General features: G+C 49.6%; 1 protein-coding gene across 2 annotated transcripts; it reads right to left on the reverse strand.

Annotated features, from left to right (window-relative positions):
* Nucleotides 1–2,008: 2,008 nt before the first annotated feature.
* Nucleotides 2,009–12,234, reverse strand: TMEM147 (transmembrane protein 147). 2 transcript variants are annotated; one of them, XM_081203616.1, is made up of 8 exons: nt 12,140–12,234; nt 11,505–11,630; nt 10,067–10,136; nt 8,461–8,526; nt 8,124–8,260; nt 4,970–5,054; nt 3,617–3,738; nt 2,009–2,310 (listed from the first exon to the last, which is right to left on the reverse strand). In XM_081203616.1, exons 2-8 carry the CDS (start codon nt 11,579–11,581, stop codon nt 2,190–2,192), a joined length of 678 nt encoding a protein of 225 aa, XP_081059742.1. In that variant the 5' UTR covers nt 11,582–11,630; nt 12,140–12,234; the 3' UTR covers nt 2,009–2,189. The 2 variants fall into 2 exon arrangements, with proteins under 2 accessions (XP_081059742.1, XP_081059743.1); XM_081203617.1 differs by lacking the exon at nt 12,140–12,234 and adding an exon at nt 12,076–12,119.
* Between the last annotated feature and the right edge of the window lie 7,282 nt (nt 12,235–19,516).

Here is a 19,516-nt window from a genome sequence, read left to right on the forward strand (position 1 = left end):
CACATTTTGCTGGACTACAACTCCCATCAACCCCGGCGAGCATGGCAGACAGTCAGTGATGGTGTGTGCTGCAGTCCGTCATCATACGAAGGATTTCTGATTCAAGCAAAATTTGCACAACTGTGTAGCCCACTGAGTGTCAACGGGTTTGAAGCTAGCCATACTGCTGCTCAACCATGGTGAAGCAGGGTCTACTCCAGCTGACCAGGTACCTTTGCAGATGTTTTTCTCCTTCGCCTTAAGGTACAATTGACTAAAATTGCTATGTTGGCAAAGGCACCCTCTGAAGGATCCTCCCCTGCTCCTTTAAGCAAAGGAGCAGATGGCAAGGCGGTGGGGGTGGGATAACTTCTTCACTGCTCCTTTGGAGTAAGTCTGCACCCCAGGTTGTGAATCCCTGATATAGGAGTGGGTAGGCAGGAATGGGGCTGAGCCGGGCCAAAAAGGGCTTCTGAAGCACCACCAACCTGCAGATCCTTGGGCACTCCAGACTCCCTGCACGCCAGCCAACCAAACGTCAAAGCACAGGACAGGGCTTTCTGCAAGAGCTTGTGCAAAGAGCTCTGAGCAGCGCTTTGAAGCCCCAGCCACCAGCTGATCACTGGCTCTTCAAAGCACCGCTTCACGATGGCACTGAGTGATCTGACACTTGTAAAACCTGGCCCGTGGGACAGATAAGGACCTGGCCCGTCAGCCAGATCCAATCCCCACCCCCACCCCCCACCATAGCAGATCTCAACCATGAACTACACAATTATTTATTCATACGCCGTCACTGGAATTCGGTTTGCAACAACATGCAGAACTGCAGGGTCTGAATGAATCAAAATATGGCAGTCGCCCTCAACAGGGAGCAGAGTCACCCACTGCCCTGTGCACCAGCTTATATGGAAAGTTAAAGGATCCCTTTGCTATAGGTATGTACATTTTCAAGAACCTCCAACCAACTCACTAGGGAAAATAACACACTGTAGAGAGAGAGCTTGCTTGTTGTTGTTTAGTCTTTTAGTCGTGTCCGACTCTTTGTGACCCCATGGACCAGAGCACGCCAGGCACTCCTGTCTTCCACTGCCTCCCGCAGTTTGGTCAAACTCATGCTGGTAGCTTCGAGAACACTGCCCAACCATCTCGTCCTCTGTCGTCCCCTTCTCCTTGTGCCCTCCATCTTTCCCAACATCAGGGTCTTTTCCAGGGAGTCTTCTCTTCTCATGAGGTGGCCAAAGTACTGGAGCCTCAGCTTCACGATCTGTCCTTCCAGTGAGCACTCAGGGCTGATTTCCTTAAGAATGGATTGGTTTGATCTTCTTGCAGTCCATGGGACTCTCAAGAGTTTCCTCCAGCACCGTAATTCAAAAGCATCAGTTCTTCGGCAATCAGCCTTCTTGATGGTCCAGCTCTCACTTGCTTAACTCCCTTCAACCTGACGGAAAGAACCCCACTTCCCCATGAAGCTTTTGGGTGCACACACCCATGTAATTGTCACTTTCTGCTATTAGACTCTCCTATTATTCCACCCTAAATTTAGAGATGCGCAGGAAGCAATTATTTACACTTTTCACACAAAACAAACCTATTTTGGGGTGGTGGGGCCCTCGAATTGACAAGGGGAAGGCAGATGGGAAGACACACTAGCAGGCATTTGGTTCCTGGGTCTAACGCAGATGCTTTTCAGCAGCTACAATGCATTTATGCCTACCCTGCCTTACTCTGTGACAACTCAAGTCACCTCCTTGCAAAGCCACCACTGACTTGACACTGATCACGCCTACTTCAAGGAGAAAACAAAGACCCCCATTTGATGCCATTCCCATGCAGCGTAACAGGCCTGTTCAGACAACAGTCACAGAATCATAAAATTGTAGCACCGGAACGGACCCCCAGGGGAAATTTAGTCCAACCCCCCTGCAACGCAGGAATTGCAGCTAAGGAATCCCTGGCAAACGGCCACCCAACCTCCATTTAAAAACCTCCTATGAAGTCAAAAAGAACTTAACCACTGCAAACCACAGAAATACCAAAACCTGTTTATTATTATTATTCCCCTCGCCTGCAAGCAGAGGCCGCGCTGAGGCCAATCTCACCGCGGGCAGGATCAAACCGTGTCTCGACTTGGCGAAAGTGACTTGGCCGGACAATCCCGCCAGGATGCAAAGGCAATGTCTCCTTCCCGAGTGGGAAGGAATGAACCCTCAGTTGCTGTGTACCAGAGTGACAAAGAGAGTCAGAGAGCTGAGGGAAAGGAGACCAGTGATGACAGCCTTGACCAGGAGGGCTGTCCAGCTGCCCAGGAGGAAAACATGGACGAAAGACCTGGGAAGGAAAAGAAAAGGGAGAGGGTTGGTAAGGAGCAGAGGAACATCGGGAGCTGCTTTCTACCAAATCAAAGCACTGGTTCATCTAGCGCAGTGCTGCCCACTCTGACTGGCAGCAGCTCTCCAGGGTTTGAGACATAAGCATTCCTCAGCCCTGCCTGGAGACACCAGGGATTGAACCTGCGACCTTCTGCATGCAAGGCAGATGCTCTACCACTGAACTACAGTCCTTCCGTGGCTGTAAGGATTTAGTGGGGCAGGAGAGCAGGAGGTCGCAGTTCCGTGCTTACAACTTCCATGCTTGAAAGAAAACATCCTGCAATGTTTAATGCTTATATATTTGGGGAAGGGTCATAGCTCAGCAGTAGAGCACATGCTCCACATGCAGAACGTCCCCAGATTTAATCGCTAGGCTCTCGAGGTAGGAATGGGAAAGTAAAGGTAAAGGTAAAGGTAAAGGGACCCCTGACCATTAGGTCCAGTCGTGACCGACTCTGGGGTTGTGGCGCTCATCTCGCTTTATTGGCCGAGGGAGCCGGCATACAGCTTCCGGGTCATGTAGCCAGCATGACTAAGCCGCTTCTGGCGAACCAGAGCAGCGCACGGAAACACCGTTTACCTTCCCGCCGGAGCAGTACCTATTTATCTACTTGCACTTTGATGTGCTTTCGAACTGCTAGGTTGGCAGGAGCAGGGACTGAGCAACAGGAGCTCACCTCGTCGTAGGGATTCGAACCGCGAACCTTCTGATCAGCAAGTCCTAGGCTCTGTGGTTTAACCCACAGTGCCACCCGCATGACTCTCAGCTAAAACTCTGGAGAGCCTCTTCTAGTCAGCGTAGACCCCTCTTTCGCCATCCTTGTGCATCCCTGACCACTGGGATGATATTGACTAAGGCTAACAGTGAGCCAGTGTGGCGCAGTGGTTAGAGTGTTGGACTAGGACCTGGGAGGCCCGCCCGGGTTCAAATCCCCGCTTGGCCATGAAAGCTCACTGAGTGAGCTTGGGCCAGTGCCTCAACTCTCTACCCGACCTCCCTCGCAGGGTTGTTGTGAGGATAAAATGGGGATAAAGAGAACCACCACGTTGAGCAACTCGGAGGAAAGATGGGATGTGGATGCAATGAATAAAATAACATGAGTCGCAGTCGAACATTATCTGGGAGGCTGGTGTGGACAATACTGAACAAGGTATTGAAGGAATCGAAGAAAGCTGCCTTATATTCAATCAGCTAATGGAAGCCACGGCCCGAAACACACAAGCCCCAAGCCCCAACTCCAAGCTACAAGCACCCAGTGACTCACTCCATGAAGAAAGCCTTGTAGACACTGACTCCCAGCAGAAAAGTGAGAGGCAGTCGGTAGTGTTTGGGTAAATCGTAGCGTGTAAACATCCATACCAGGGCGGCCGTAGCAATATAGTGGACCTAGGAGAAGAAAAATGGGGGGGGGGCGCAAAGGGAGCAAACAGAGAGAGGAATGATTCCAAATCCTTTCTGTGGCACATCCCACGAGGCAGCGGAGGTTAAGGACCAGAGTTTTTCTTCTCCTAGACAGGCTACATCATGCACCCTGTACACCACTGTTATCCATAGTTGTAACTTGTAACTAGACTTTATTGGCATAAGTTAAAACAGTAAAATCATACGAAGTCACCCAAATACTTTGATAAAAGACTAGATACCCACCATTTAATAAATCAGGCAACTTTAGATTTAGCTTTAAAGACCTCGGCTAAGTACCGCAAAACAATATTGGTAGTTTCAGGAGTATCATCCCTCAACACATATTGGATTACAGAGCCTTTGCAAATTGATACAGTCAATCAAACCTTGGCTCCCGAACACCTCCGTTTTAGAACGTTTAAGCTCCCGAATGCCAAAAACCCAGAAGTGAATGCTCCGGTTTTCAAATGTTTTTCAGAAGCTGAATGTCTGACACGGCTTCCGCTTGAGTGCAGGAAGCTCCTGCAACCAATCGGAAGCTGCACCTCAGTTGTTGAACATTTTGGAAGTCGAACGGGCTTCCGGAACTGATTATGTTCAAGAACCAAGGTTTGACTGTATTTTGAGCTGTAAGGGAGTCACTAGGAGATCTCTGCGATGGGTGTTGAGAAGAGGGCAATCCAAAATTATATGATGCAATACTTCCCTTTTGTATATAGACAGTGGTGTTTTGGTTGCCTATGGATCCACACACAGATAGTGACTTTGCTATAAGTATACACCTGTAAAATTTCCAGGCGGCCTGCTATACAAGCCTCATAGCAGGCATGGATTTTGTTAAAATGCATTATTTTAAAATGCAACTAGTCCAATGTCACTTAAGAACAGCTCAGTTCAGAAGAAACATTAACACTGAGAGTTATAGTCTCTTTTGAACTATTATTCTCACGCGCATTCAGACCCATATACAAAGTTTTGCAGTTTTATTCAAACAGTTAATTGGATTGATTCATCGGAACACACAGGGACACACAAACAAAAGTGTATTTCTTCTGTCAGCTCTACTGCTGTGTTTATACAAACACAACCACTAGAACAGCAGGGGAAGAAAACAAAAGCAGGGAAGACTATCCAAATGTCGTGCTTCCTCCCCGCCAGCAGGGGCACTGCTTTAGAGAAGCTCGCAACAGGCAACAGCAGAATCAGCACTTACCAGACTGATGTTAGAGTCGATGCTCATCTGGATGTATTTCCAGTCAAACTCAATTCCACGAGCTCCCACCCAGAGCGGGATGCATCTGTCAAAAGCACAGCGGCGTCAGGCACACTTCACACATTTATTTATTCATTTCTTCAGAGCATTTGGTACCAACTCTTCAGTCAAAAGGACCCCCAGAGTGGCCTGTGGGCAATCAATTAAACAAGACAATCCCTACCCTCAGGCTTGCAATCTAAAAAAGCATGGCATGTAAAGGAAAAGGAAAAGGAGGGAAGAGGAAAAAGTCAAACTCAGGCACCAACTTTTAAACAGCTGTTCTTACAATGATGGAGCTGGGCTTTTGGCAAAGGGAATGGAATGAGCCTTCTGCTTCCTGTCTCTCCCACAGAGGCAGCCTGATGGAATGGCTGCTCCAAGGTGACAGCAGGAGAGCTGATGGAGCTGGTCTGTCACAGCTGATTGCATGCAGCTACATCCAAGGATCTCAAAACCAGACATTACACATGCACACACAGACACACTGGTTGCAAAAAGAAAAAGAAAAAAAGAGCAACCTTCCAAAAGCTCTTGCACAACCAGGGATCAGCCTGTAATTATGAGCCATGAAAGTCTTTCCAAATTCAAAATGAAACCTAGGGCTGCACACTCAGGATTGCTCATCACAAAGGCTCCCTAGAATGTAGCACCAGAGCCTAATATTCTTTGTCAAAATAAATTAAAAAAATGTCCATTAGCACCTTAAGGCAGTGTTTCCCAACCTTTTTTGGGCAAAGGCACACTTGTTTGATGAAAAAAATCTTGAGGCACACCACCATTACAGCCCCGTGACGTCAGCGCGCAGCGTCACGCCGGGAGGGACGCACGAAAGTGTAAGTTTCAATTTTCCCCCCCCTTGCCGGGGAACCTCCAAGCTTTGGGGGTGGGGGGGAGGAGGCAGCAAAGCGAGGCAGGAAGGAGAGCGCGGCTTGGCTGAGTGAGCTTTGGCAGGGGCAGGGAATGAGAGCCGCGAGGCGGGCGCTGCAGACGGAGGCGCTGCCCGCCGACCTCGCAGGCAGCCAGGCAGGCAGACGGCGAGAGCCCCGCGCTGGGCGGCCTCTCCTCGCCGCCCGACTCGCCCCGCCTCTTGCCGCCCGACTCGCCTGCCTCCCTCCAGGCAACATCTCGCGGAACACCAGGCAACATCTCGCGGCACACTAGTGTGCCGCGGAACAGTGGTTGGGAAACACTGCCTTAAGGACCAACTAAGTTTCAGATGCCAAGGTATCTGAAGAAGTGTGCATGCACACGAAAGCTTATGCCCAGAACAAACTTAGTTGGTCTCTAAGGTACTACTGGACAATCTTTTTTATTTATTCTGTGTCAAAGTTCAGCTTGGGGACATCCAACACACTGAAGTTTCCACAAGCATGTGCAGAGTGTGTCTGCCTCAGCAATGAAGCAACAACAATCCAAGTTATGTGGCAGCGTAAGGATTAGCCCCTCCAGGCAGATTCAAGTCCCAGCACCTATCATTTTAGAAACGAACCACACCTTCATGAGAATAAGCTCACACCCCTTGACACCCTTTAAACAACTTAAAAGAGTTATTTAAATCGTTGGGGGGAAGAGAAAGAAAAGAGATATATTTGTTCCAGCTGATTGCAGAAACATATCAGGCTTGTGGGGAATTTTACAGAAAATTGAAAGTGCAAAGAATTGGCCTGAAAGGGAGGAGGAAGGCGGAGTTAAGCAATTGTAAGGTGATGATGAAAAAGGAAACAAAAATAGTTTTTTTTTAACAAACCATGCAATTGATGGTCAAATACCGTATTTTGCGCCCCATAAGACGCTCCGGCCCATAAGACGCACCTAGTTTTTTGGGGGGGAAATAAAGGGAAAAAAAATTATTTTCCCCCCCAGGTGCGGGGCTGGAAGAACCAGGTCGGGGAACAGTGGGAAGGCACGCTCTGCCTCCCCGCTGTCCCCCGAGCTTGTGGGGCTGGCGATGGGGAGAAGTGCACCAGTCCCGGGAGGGCAGGCAGCTCTGCGCCGCCATCCCGAGCGGGGCAGGACTTAGCGCCCCGCTCCGGATGGCGGCGCAGACCTGCCTGCAGTCCCGGGAGGGCAGGCAGCTCTGTGCCGCCATCCCGAGCGGGGCGGGACTTAGCGCCCCGCTCGGGATGGCGGCGCAGACCTGCCTGCAGTCCCGGCAGGGCAGGCAGCTCTGCGCCGCCATCCAGAGCGGGCGGGACTTAGCGCCCCGCTCGGGATGGCGGCGCAGACCTGCCTGCAGTCCCGGCAGGGCAGGCAGCTCTGCGCCGCCATCCAGAGCGGGCGGGACTTAGCGCCCCGCTCAGGATGGCGGCGCAGAGCTGCACTGGTCCCAGGACCGCAGGCAGCTCTGCTCGGCCACCGGGAGCGGGGCGGAGCTTCTCCCCCGGCTCCCGGTGGCCGGGCAGAGCTGCGCTGGTCCCAGGACCGCAGGCAGCTCTGCACGGCCACCGGGAGCGGGGCGGAGCTTCTCCCCCGGCTCCCGGTGGCCGGGCAGAGCTGCGCTGGTCCCAGGACCGCAGGCAGCTTTGCGCGGCCATCTGGAGCGGGGAGGGCTTCTCCCCCGGCTCCCGGTGGCCGCGCAGAGCTGCGCTGGTCCCGGGACTGCAGGCAGCTCTGCGCAACCCTCAGAGCCGGTCTCCCGAGGGTTGCGCAGAGCTGCCTGAAGCCTGGAGAGCGAGAGGGGTCGGTGCGCACCGACCCCCCTCGCTCTCCAGGCTTCAGCGAAAGCCTGCATTCGCCCCATAAGACGCAGGCACATTTCCCCTTCAGTTTTGGAGGGGGGAAAGTGCGTCTTATGGGGCGAAAAATACGGTAGGTACTATTCATTTTTAGTTGTTGGAGGCATTTTGTGGGTAAAGTCAGAATACTAGTGCCTGCTACGTTCATTTGAATGAGGGGTTTAATAGTTTCTCCAGATGAATGAATGTGGATTAAAAGCATGTAAAAAAATAAAATAAAAGCACGCAACATTGCTGATGGAGGAGGCAGAGACATAAAAACCCACATCAGAACCTCACATTCACCTGGGATAAGTGGCTCCAACTGAGCTCCGCCCACATACCTCCCTCACTAGCTCAGGCTCCACCCCCTAGGGCGGGGCTAAGGCCCAACTCACCGGGACATGATGAGCTCTGCTGTGGCCCATCCCATGGCAGCCACCATGATCTTGTACTCCCCTTTCCCTGCGTTCCGCGACATGACCAGGTGCAAGCCCACCAGGTCGGCCAAGTCTACGGTGGCTTTCATGAATTCCTGGTACAAGAGGAAAGGTTTCAGAGCAGCAGACAGGAAAACCCCAATTCCCCCCGTCCTCCCAAATCCACATCCCTCAAGCTATGCAAGCACAGATGCTCCCAATGTTATAGGACGGTCAGTAGTATGTGATACGGGTAGTTGTACCTCCATCCTTGTAGGCTCCCACCCTGCCCTGCTTGCCCAAGTGCCAGACTTACTCCAATGAAGTCGTAAGCGCCTACGCCGCCCTCCCATGTCGGGAAGAAGGTGGCTAAGAACAGCATCTGTAAGAGAGAGAAGGCAGCAACCAACATTTATGACTGAAAACATTTATAAAAACAGGGAAGGAAATGTACAGTGGACAAATGGACATAGTTATGTTCTACCAGAATCCTGAAAATATAGATCACTCTCCAATTCAAGCCTTCATTACAGCCCATGAGAATGAGCAGCAAAATTTCACGATTAACATTTTAAGGATTGTGGTGAAATGCAACAGTCAGGGGGGGCCACTATTCCCAGGGAGGGCACTTCACAACAAGTACAGGGGCCACCACTGAAAAGGCCCTGTCCCTTTGGGGAAGAGCGAAAAAGTTAGCACAGCACAGCATTTTTTTTTAGAAAGGCTACTGAAATCACACGTACAGGACTGTCCATTGAGTACCCATTGTTAGCTGGCTTCATATGCCCAGATTCTAATATACAAAGAGTCCTGCTGGATCAGGCTAATGACTCACCTAGTCTGGCATCCTGTTTTCACGGTGGCAAACCAGGAGCCTGTGACAAGCCCCCAAAGCAAGACCTTAGCATGAAAACACTCTGCCCCACTGTTTTCCCCGGTAACTGGCATTCAGAAGCAGATGGTGGCTAGTAGCCATTGATAGCCTTATTCTCCATGGATCTGTCTATAATCTTCTTTTAAAGCCATCCAAATTGGTGGCCATTCCTGCCTCCTGTGGAAGAGAGTTCCACAGTTTAACTCTGTGCTGTGTGAAGAAGCGTTTTTCTTCTGCCTGCCCTGAATTTTCAAACATCCAGCTTCACTGACAGACTTGGGAATTCTAGTGCTTTGAGAGAGGGAAGTAACAATTTCTCTGTTCACTTTCTGAGCTTCTGCAGGTGATCCTGAGAATCAGGTCTCTTAACACATATACAGTGGTACATCGGGTTATATATGCTTCAGGTTACATACGCTTCAGGTTACAGATTCCGCTAACCCAGAAATAGTGCTTCAGGTTAAGAACTTTGCTTCAGGATGAGAACAGAAATTGGGCTCCGGTGGCGTGGCAGCAGCAAGAGGCCCCATTAGCTAAAGTGGTGCTTCAGGTTAAGAACAGTTTAAGTTTAAGAACGGACCTCTGGAACGAATTAAGTACTTAACCCGAGGTACCACTGTATAGGATTGCCCAGTTTAGGGTGAAGTCCAACAGACTATAATGGCACTTACTCCCAGCTTAGTGGATACAGAATTATGGCCCAAACAAGAACAAATATTCTCACCGCTGCAGTGACAGGCCTCCTAGATGTTGCTGAACTTCATCTCCCATCACCCTCCACTATTTGCTATGCTGCCTGGTGCTGACGGGAGTTAAGAGTCCAGCAACACTGAGAAGGCCCCATATTCCCCAGTCCTGCCTTGCTGGACACCGCAATGGGATCAAACTCAGAAAGTCCGTGGCACAACCAATCAAACTATGCACCAGCGCAAGGGTGTTGCCGAGAGAACTGTGTGCCTCCTTTGCAATGGACTTCACATTCTCGGCATCCAGATTCTCATGTGCTACTTCCTTAAAACTTCAAGAGAGCGAAGGGGTCGGGCAATACCTTGCAAAGCTGGACAAAGAGGTAGGTAGCTCCGGCTTGGACACACCTCCAGAAGGCATTATACTCTGACCTGAAAGGGGCAGAAATAAAAAAGACAGCACTTTGTGGGATGGGATATTTCTGAAGCAGAAGGAGCTCTCTTGTTAATGGCTGTTTTCCCCCCGCCAGAGCTTTTATTTCTTGGTCCCTGGCCCCACAGAATGAGATAAAAGGACAGTACTGTGTCCAGATGTTTTGGACTCCAGTTCCCATCAGTCCTGGCCAGCATGGCCAATGATTGGGGCTGAGGGGGGTTGTAATCTGAAACAGCTGGGGGGCATCAGAGTGGGGAGGGTTCACATAACTGCATGCAGCCCATAATAAGCTAAGCCCTGCTCTGAATTAAAATTAATGAACCAATGTTAGCCATGTCTATTAGTTTCAGTGGGTGTGATTTGAGTAGGACCAGCACTTTATTTACCACCCTTTATATTTTGGAAATTTGGTTTGTTTACTTGCTACGCATTTGGGCACCTCTGAAGGTTTCATAACCAAATTTCGCATGCAGCGCCTGAGATCAAGCACCGAGTGCTCATCAGTGTTTGGATACAATCTGACGCTCTCTTGAATCAAGAGAGTGGGCTGAGCCTTTGGAACGGCACTGATATTTCTGCTTCTTAGAATTCCCAAGCAACAACAAGCTTGAGGCTGCCAGTGGTTTACAAAAGGAGCACATGCAGAAGATCCCAAGTTCAATCCCTGGAATCTCCAGGTAGGAATGGGGGAGAGAGAGAGAACCCTTCCCAAAACACTGGAGAGCTGCTGCCAGTCAGTGTGGGCAATACTGAAATGGATGGCTTCCTGTGTTCCTACACATTAAAAGGCACCAGTCTGTTTTGTATACCCCACAAGCCCTACTAAACAAATGAGGCCACACCATCCCATGCAAAGCCTGCTCCCATTCTAGCTTGCCATCCATTATGTGCCCCTCAAAATGCACTGCTCATAAAGGTAAAGGGACCCCTGACCATTAGGTCCAGTCATGACCGACTCTGGGGTTGTGGCGTTCACCTTGCTTTATTGGCCGAGGGAGCCGGCGTACAGCTTCCGGATCATGTGGCCAGCATGACTAAGCCGCTTCTGGCGAACCAGAGCAACGCCGCTTACCTTCCCGCCAGAGTGGTACCTATTTATCTACTTGCACTTTGACCTGCTTTCGAACTGCTAGGTTGGCAGGAGCAGGGACCGAGCAACTGGAGCTCACCCCGTCGCAGGAATTCGAACCGCCAACCTTCTGAAAGGTCGGCAAGCCCTAAGCTCTGTGGTTTAACCCACAGTGCCACCTGCTCATAAAGGGTGAAGCATATCTGTCCCAGCTCGGCCAGAACCTCCCTACATCACCCCCAACAATGCACCTCACATTCCCACCTTCCCTCAAACACACACACCCAACACTTACAGGCCGCTGCACTTGTAGGTGATGAAATAGGGGAAATAGGCGAGGGCAAAGCAATTCCCAAAGTGGAAGAGGGTCATCTCGCAGCCAGCCTGGCGGGTCGAGACTCGAGGTCGTCCCACCTGCCGCCTCCGGAAGGAAGGAAAAGGGAGGATGAGAAGCAAAGAACCAGGCGCAGCCTCCCCCACATCCTGACCCACAACACGGAGGCAAGGGGTCCCGACTCCCCCACTCGCGAATCCCATCTGGGGGTTTCTAGGCTCCAACTCGCGCCCACCCACCTCCTGCCCAGGGATAATGATGGGAGTTGCGAGTCCAGCGACCCCCGGAAAGCCGCAGGTTCCCCTGCCAGGATTGTAAGTAACCTCGGGGTCGGGGAAAGGGGGACCTGTCACAGAATTGTCGGGTTGGAAGGGACCCTGACGGTGATCTAGTCCAGGGATCCCAGCGAGATCACCCATGACAGGTGGCCATTCAGCCTCTGCTTCAAAACCTACAAGGAAGCCTCTGCTTCGGCTGCGGGAAAGCGAGCATTTACCCGGGAGCAAGCCCCATGGAACTGAGCGGGACTTACTCCTGAGTAGACGGGTCTAGAGGCTTGACCAGCCCTCCACTCCCGTTGATCCCCCGGTACTTACTGATCTCACGTCTTCCCTGCTTTCCCCCTCTGCATCTGCGCATGCGTGCAGCTTCGCGCCCCTCTCCCTCCCTTCCTTGAACTATCTTTGCATCATGGGGTTTGTAGTTCTGTCGAGTCCCTGTCTATCCTCCGTTCGGAACGGGCGCAATACAACTCCCAAGGTGCACCGCGCGAGCGGCGCCCCAAGGGCATGGCGGGCGTCGTAGTTCTTCATTCGCAAGGCGATCGCACGCCTTTAAGAGCGTGTTGTTGCGCAAAGTTGTTGGGCGGCGAGCGGCGCCTTCCGGCGATATCCGTGAACTGTCGCTGGAATCAACAGAAAGGCTCGATAGATTCATTGCGGCGACAGTTGCGTGCTGGGAATCGTAGTTCTCCGCCGCCCTTTCTGGAACTACGGGCGCAATTCACTTGGCAAAACCAGAGAGTTCCTGCTGCTACATAGACTGCGCCTGTTGCACGCGTGTCCTTTGTGCAAAAACGCCACATATTATACTTCTTGCACTTCGCCCCCAGTGATCAAATGCTTACATTTTCCTCCCCTCTCTTCTGCACATCACACATATCAATGACCTCTTCTTTGTTCATAAAAGCATTTGTGAACCGCCCTGAGACAGGGTATAGGGCGGTATATAAATTCAAATAATAATAATAATAATAATAATAATAATAATAATAATAATAATAATAATAATAATAATAATAATAATAATAATAATTTGCTGCAATAAATATCCACTGGGCCATGAAGGTCACTGGGTGACCTTGGGCTGGCCAGCCTCCCTCAGCCTAACCTACCTCTTGGGGTTGTTGTGGGGATTAAATGAGGTGGGAAAGAACTATGTACATCACACATTGAGCTCTTTGGATGAAAAGGTGAGATATAAATGCTATTAATGATAGAAGTGGTTTCTAAGCTTTTGAGGCAGTTTACCATGGGGGTGATAAATGGTGCATGAGAACAGCCGCAGAGTGAGGGCCAGCCAGTTTAAAAAGTGGAAAGCTTTTCAAGTCAAGCCTATGAATTTATGATGGCAAGGAATGAAACTTGCCAGGTCTGTGACTGTTGCATTGCCCATTTCCTCTTGCCCTCAGCCCTTCCAAAGCCAAAGACAACTAAATCCATCCCTGCGTGGCCAGATGTTCTCTGCTGATGCCGCAGGAGCTGTGTGGGATTCTCTCTCTTCCTTATGCCTAATCCCCTTGCATAAACAGAGATTATCTCTGACCCTTTTATTAAGGCGGAGATGGAAGGATCGGAAGGGTGGGGTCAGAGAATAGACTGGCGCAAAGACGGACCCTTCTCTTTCTGCTTTTACTAGACAGTTTTCCTGTGTCCATGCTGGGATCCCTTCACCCCCTTGGAACAGATTGCTTGATTTCCTGTTGAACTAAACCACCAGCCACCCAACACCAACAAAAGTGTCCTTTGAGGGCAAGGTGCTGCTTTGTTTGCAAAACATCCAGAAAGGAGATTCAATTCAACCCTCCTAAACTGCAAATCAGCTGATTGATGAATAATAATAAAAATAATTTATTATTTGTACCCCGCCCATCTGGCTGGGTTTCCCCAGCCACTCTGGGCGGCTTCCAACAAAGATTAAAAATACATTAAAATGTCACACATTAAAAACTTCCCTAAACAGGGCTGCCTTCAGATGTCTTATAAATGTCGGGTAGTTGTTTGTCTCTTTGACATCTGATGGCAGGGTGTTCCACAGGGCGGACGCCACTACCAAAAAGGCCCTCTGCCTGGTTCCCTGTAGCTTTGCTTCTTGCAGGAAGGGAACCCCCAGAAGGCCCTCGGCACTGGACCTCAGCGATGGGGGTGGAGACGCTCCTTCAGGTATACTGGGCCGAGGCCGTTTAGGGTTTTAAAGATCAACACCAACACTTTGAATTGTGCTCGGAAACATACTGGGAGCCAATGTAGGTCTTTCAAAACCAGTGTTATGTGGTCTCAGCGGCCGCCCCCAGTCACCAGTCTAGCTGCCGCATTCTGGATTAGTTGTAGAGCAAACATTAGTTGATGAAGGGCTGGGCCTGTAGCTGTTTCGAAAGTTGCCGCTGAGGGATGGCCAAACGAGAGGAAATGTATCACACACACAAAAGTGTGTCCAAATTGCAAATTCTAATCTAATCTGGGCTGATGCGGGTTTAAATATACTTGCTGTAATTCAGGCAGACACTTTATTTATTTACTGCATTTACCTTTTGCACCAAGGAGTTCAAGATAGCGTAACATGGTTCTCCCCTTCCTCACAGCAACCCTGTGAGGTAGGTTAGGCTAAGAGGCAGTGAATGGCCCAAAGTCGCCCAGTGAGCTTCATGGCTGAGTGAGGCTTTGAACCCTGGTCTCTCAGGTCGTAATAACCCACACTTTAACTGCTACACCACACTGGCTCTCAAGAGGTTAGGTTTCTGCTAGAGTTTCAGGCAGAGTTATTTCCATTACCTGTTGGTGCTTTTAACTGAGCTAAAATTCCCTTCACCTGTGACCAATGGCCATGCTGGCTGGGGCAGATAGGAGTCAGGCTCCAACAGCACCTGGAAGTTAGAAATGTAGGACACTTCCTTAGATAGAGTTAGCCCATTGCTCTATCCAGCTCAGCAGCAGGTATGCTGACTGGCAGCAGATTTCCAGGATTTCAAAGGTGATGTACTTTCCCAGTCCCACCTGGCAATGCCGGTGATTGAACCCGGGGCCTTCTGCAGATGCTCTGCCACAGAGCTACAGCCCTTCCCAAAACATGGTGGATTTCAAACTGCTGGCAACCCTGTTGGTTAATAAAATCTCCCAGTATATCCTCAAGGAACAGACACCTTCTTGCTCCTAAAATTTGTGCAGAGCAAACTTACAGGCGTCACCAATTTGTGATAGTGGTAGCAGTAGGACATGCTTGGAGAAGGACAAGAATTAAGGGCACTGCGAGCATCTCCCCGTTATCATTTGTGAAATGTTGGCAGGTATGTGATCTCAAGCACAACAGGCCTTTGGTTACCAACAGGGTAGGAGAATCCAGTTTAATTAGGTTGTTAATCCTCTAATCTGCTCCATGAGCCCAACTGGAGGCAGTTTTGGTCAATGGGGATGTAGCAAGAGATTTGCTGTTGTGATCATGGATCAGGAGCACGTTCAGCTCCTAAATCAGCTGCTCCACTTTAGTGATTTTATCTCTCTGCTAAAGGACCTCATCATCATCCTCCTGCTGACGTAATCTCGTAAGTGGATGAGGCACCGCCCTCCTCCTCCCACTCCTCGGGAACAGCAGCACCCAATGAGACAGGATGACCTTGAACAGAACAGAAAGGGTTGGCTTGGGTGCAATGAGAAGAGATGCCTCCAGGTGGCACTATGGATGATGAGTTTCGGCATCCACATTTGGGCGGTATGATTCCATCACAAATATTAGGCTGTATACTAAATCATACTGAGGAGCCCATATTTTCCAACTGCAAAGAGAGCACCTGGACAGGGATTTCAACCTTGATCGCCAGTTTTCACCGGGAGCCTGGAAGACCACAAACCCTGTCGGGGGAAAGATACAGTGCTGGGATTTCTTCCAGCCTGCTGTTTTGCATTTGTTCTGAAAATTCAAGAATGGATCACATGAAAACACAGGCATTCACCTGCACATTAAGAGATCTTGCATTATGGGGAGGAGGAGGAGTTGCAACAGGTCTGTGGGTTTCTCTAGAAAAGGAAAGAGGGAAGCATGTTCCTTGCAAGGACGTTAGTTGCCTATGGCTTAATCCAAACACATTTGCATGAAATGCATGCAAGAGCGGGGATTGTGCAGTTGGGGAGACCTGGCTTTGCAAGCATTCTGGACAGGTCTCTGGCTTCATCCTCCAGCAATTCCCTCAATCACAACAAGGTAGCCATAGAATCCTGCCTTTGATCTGTCACAGCAGTTTTCAGCCACAATTGACTGAGCAAAGCAAACAACTCAACAGGGAGTATCAGATCTGAGAGCATTCCACACAAGTTCAAATGAATCGTGAAGCCTAATGAGAAGTGCTCAAGCAGGATAAGATCGGAACAAGATGGTACAAGCACCATCTTCTGCCCTTGGTCGATCAACGCAGCATACAGGTTTGCCCCTCTGACCAAAGTGAAAACTAGAAGCCACTGGACTAGGATATAAAAGCGTATTCCTTGGGTTGTGGCAAATCTCTGACTCCCTACTAGAAGGATATCAAGGGGAAACGGAACTGTCCTACTTGGTTCACAGCTAGTTATCCTTTGTGTAAGCTGAAAGGAGCCCAACAAAATCACAAAAATGAAGATAATAAAAGCAAACAAGCAGCAGACAAAATTGTGAAAACAAGGCAGCAACTAGAAATCATACAACAGGTATGCTTCCCAAGCTGGGTAGGAGGTGGGGTCAGATAGCATACAAACAGCCAAATACTATTAAAAGCCAAAGAGACTAGGACAGATTTTGTCTCCCATCTGGATAGGGACATAAGCAGTGACCTTACATTTAAATCAGACTACTCTTCCATCTGCCTTAATGTTATCTGTTATCAGTCTCCCACAACCTGTGGGGATCCTCCAGCCTAGGGAGTTTGCCCTCATGGGACTTGCTTTACGCTCTGCCCCAAGTGTTTTTGCCTAGTTGGAAGGTGTCCTTGAATTCTGGCAATGCCTCTTGCTTCCCTGGGTGGTAGGGTAGTGTGTGTGCATGTAGAAACAAGCCCACAGTACAAAGTAAAATCTACAGCTGCTGCTCTGCCCATTGCTGCCTCTGGCCCCACTCACTGATAGATTGTGTCCCTCAGAAGGTTGCTGAGAGGAGTATGAGGCCCTCAGGCTGGAAGGCAGATACCTATTCCTGTTGTAGTGCAAAATATCTGGAGGGCAATATCTCCTGTCAGCTTTGGGAGGAAGCATCACCTGAGAATAAGAGATGCTGAGGACAGGGGGTGCCCAAACTTTTTTCAGAGAGCCAAATTTGATGAAGTGGAGATGAACTGCCACATGGCCCCCCAAAACGGACTTTGGACATGCCTGACATACATCGAGGGGAGGCCGTGGCCCTCAGGCCCTAAGCTCTAAGTGCTTCTCCTGCTATCAGTTTATTCCATTCTAGTCTTATTTTTACTGCAGGGATAGAGAACTTGTGGTCTTGCTGATGATGTTGGACTCCATCTGCCATCTGCCCCAGCCAGCATGACCTTTGGTCAGGGATTATGGGTGCTGTAGTCCAACAACATATGGAGGGCCATCCATGCAAAATCTTCCAGGAGCACAAGAGCATCAACCCCCCCCCCAAAAAAAAGCCCAGATGTGATCTTATCCTTCTTACCCTTCCCACCTATTTTGGTTTGGATGCTGAAACTCAAATGCAAGCGAGTTCACACAAGATGCACAATAGAGAAAACTGCCTGCTCTAACTTTCGCATTGGACTGTGCAAGCAGCGCACAATGTGTTAATAAGGCTACAGTTTTCAGAGAATTCCATCCCATGCTGGAGGCAGGAAATATTTGCCAGAACTGCCAGCTCACAAAGACAGAGCTGTAACAATGGGCTGCGTTGAGGCATTTGACTTGGCTTGGCAAGGAGCTCATTCCCAAGAACTGAGAGCCTCTGTCATTGACATGACTTTGCGTTTGGACGCAAGCTCTCTGCAGACACTGGATAGCTCTGTTCAGAAAACTAACCTGCAGCAGGCAGGACAACTTCATCTGAAACCAGACAAGGTTGTTTAGGACGCCAATGCTTGCATAGCCAGTTAGCAACCTTTAAAAGGTTACAAAACTGCAGAACTAGAACTAGATATATGTCCACTCACATACACAATAAGTGCAGCATGAGTCTTTGCCTGCCATGCGGAAAATACCTGAAGGCAGCTGCTCAACATATTTGAAAGTGTTCCTCTAGTCCAGGTGTCAGATATCTTTTTCAGCATTCCTTTGTGGGAAATCTTCCAAGGGTCACATACAAGACTTCCCCCTTTGTACCACAGGCTACATTACAGTTCTGCGAAAGCCAGGCCGCACCCCTCACTAGCTCACATACACATCCCTAACTCTCCATCCAGGCAGGCAAGAAGCTTCACCACAGCTCAAGAACTCATCTCAGCAAGGCAAAAACACTTGGAAAATGCGAAGTAGATGATCAGAATCCCCCTTCGGATCTTGAAATATGGGTTCCCTCAACAAAATTTAAAATTCGGCTTTGTAATTCGGAATTTATGTGATGTGATGTGATTTGATTTGATGTGATTGGCCGGTTAATAAAAATTATTTAAAAAAGAAAAAAGAAAATGCGAAGTAGAACCAGTGAGGGGTGGGGCTTGGGGAGAGCCTCACGGGCAATGTAAGAAACTTGGAGGATAGAGGCTCCCTACCTGCTTGCTCTGCTCTCAACACTGGGTGGAATCCAAGGGTTGTTCCCGCTAACACAAGATCCCAGTCCTCATGAGGAACTTTTCAGAAGGCTACAGTGGGCAATATGGATTAGCAGAGGGTCAGGGTCCTCCCTTGCGCAAGAGGAAGCACTTTTTGCTAGAGTGAAACGCAGCCCTGGATACAACAACAGTGACCAGCCGGCTGCCTTTGGAAGATTATAAGCAGGGCATGTTTAAGGTCAGCTCTGCACTGGCCTGCTCCCCTACTTTGTGGCTGGCCAGACTGCCCTCTGGATGTTGTTGGACTGGAGTCCAACATCTGCAGGATCATATTGCTGGTTATTCCTGTTCCACAGCTCTACATCCTGTGGACGTTCATGCATCTATTGCCTGGTCGTTGTCGTTTAGTTGTTTAGTCATGTCCGACTCTTCGTGACACCATGGACCAGAGCACGCCAGGCACTCCTGTCTTCCACTGCCTCCCGCAATTTGGTCAAACTCATCCTGGTAGCTTCGAGAACACTATCCAACCATCTCGTCCTCTGTCATCCCCTTCTCCTTCTGCCCTTCATCTTTCCCAACATCAGCACCCAAATCTCATGACATCTGTTGCAGGCAATATATGCGCCCAGGAAATGCTGAAATTGTCCCTGAGCGACCTGTCTGAAGTGGCAACTGTCTCTGGTCACTCTTCCCTTTTTTTGCTGCTGCCATGTTATATTGTGAATCCATCTTGGCTCTTCAGATGTTGGGGGAAGACAACTCAATGCTATCGGTAGGCCCCACACCAAAGACTTCTCCCCGCCCCCCTGCAGAAACAATGGCAGCAGTTTTTACAATATGGAAGAATGGAATCCACCTTATGTAGAGCCAGGGAGTGATTACTTCCATAAGCCATGCAGCCTTTCAAATAAACTTGGCATACTTTGAAATCTGGTGCAGCTATGAGCTAGGTTCAAATTCCATCTCACTAGGGCTAGACTGGGTGCACTCTTTTCGTCTTAGCTGCTCTCCTGCAATA

Source organism: Podarcis bocagei, assembly GCF_964188305.1.
Source record: "Podarcis bocagei genome assembly, chromosome: 7".
In the NCBI taxonomy this organism is placed as follows: Eukaryota; Metazoa; Chordata; class Lepidosauria; order Squamata; family Lacertidae; genus Podarcis; species Podarcis bocagei.

What these genes read in the sequence shown, in the direction of transcription:
- TMEM147 (XM_081203616.1), bottom strand. Translation starts at nt 11,581, where the DNA reads ATGACCCTCTTCCACTTTGGGAATTGCTTTGCCCTCGCCTATTTCCCC. An exon ending in GCAGAGCTCATCATGTCCCG is followed by an intron (nt 5,055 to 8,123) that starts GTGAGTTGGGCC and finishes TGCTTTTGACAG; the next exon opens with ATGCATCCCGCTCTGGGTGG. An exon ending in TCGACTCTAACATCAGTCTG is followed by an intron (nt 3,739 to 4,969) that starts GTAAGTGCTGAT and finishes TTCTTCTCCTAG; the next exon opens with GTCCACTATATTGCTACGGC.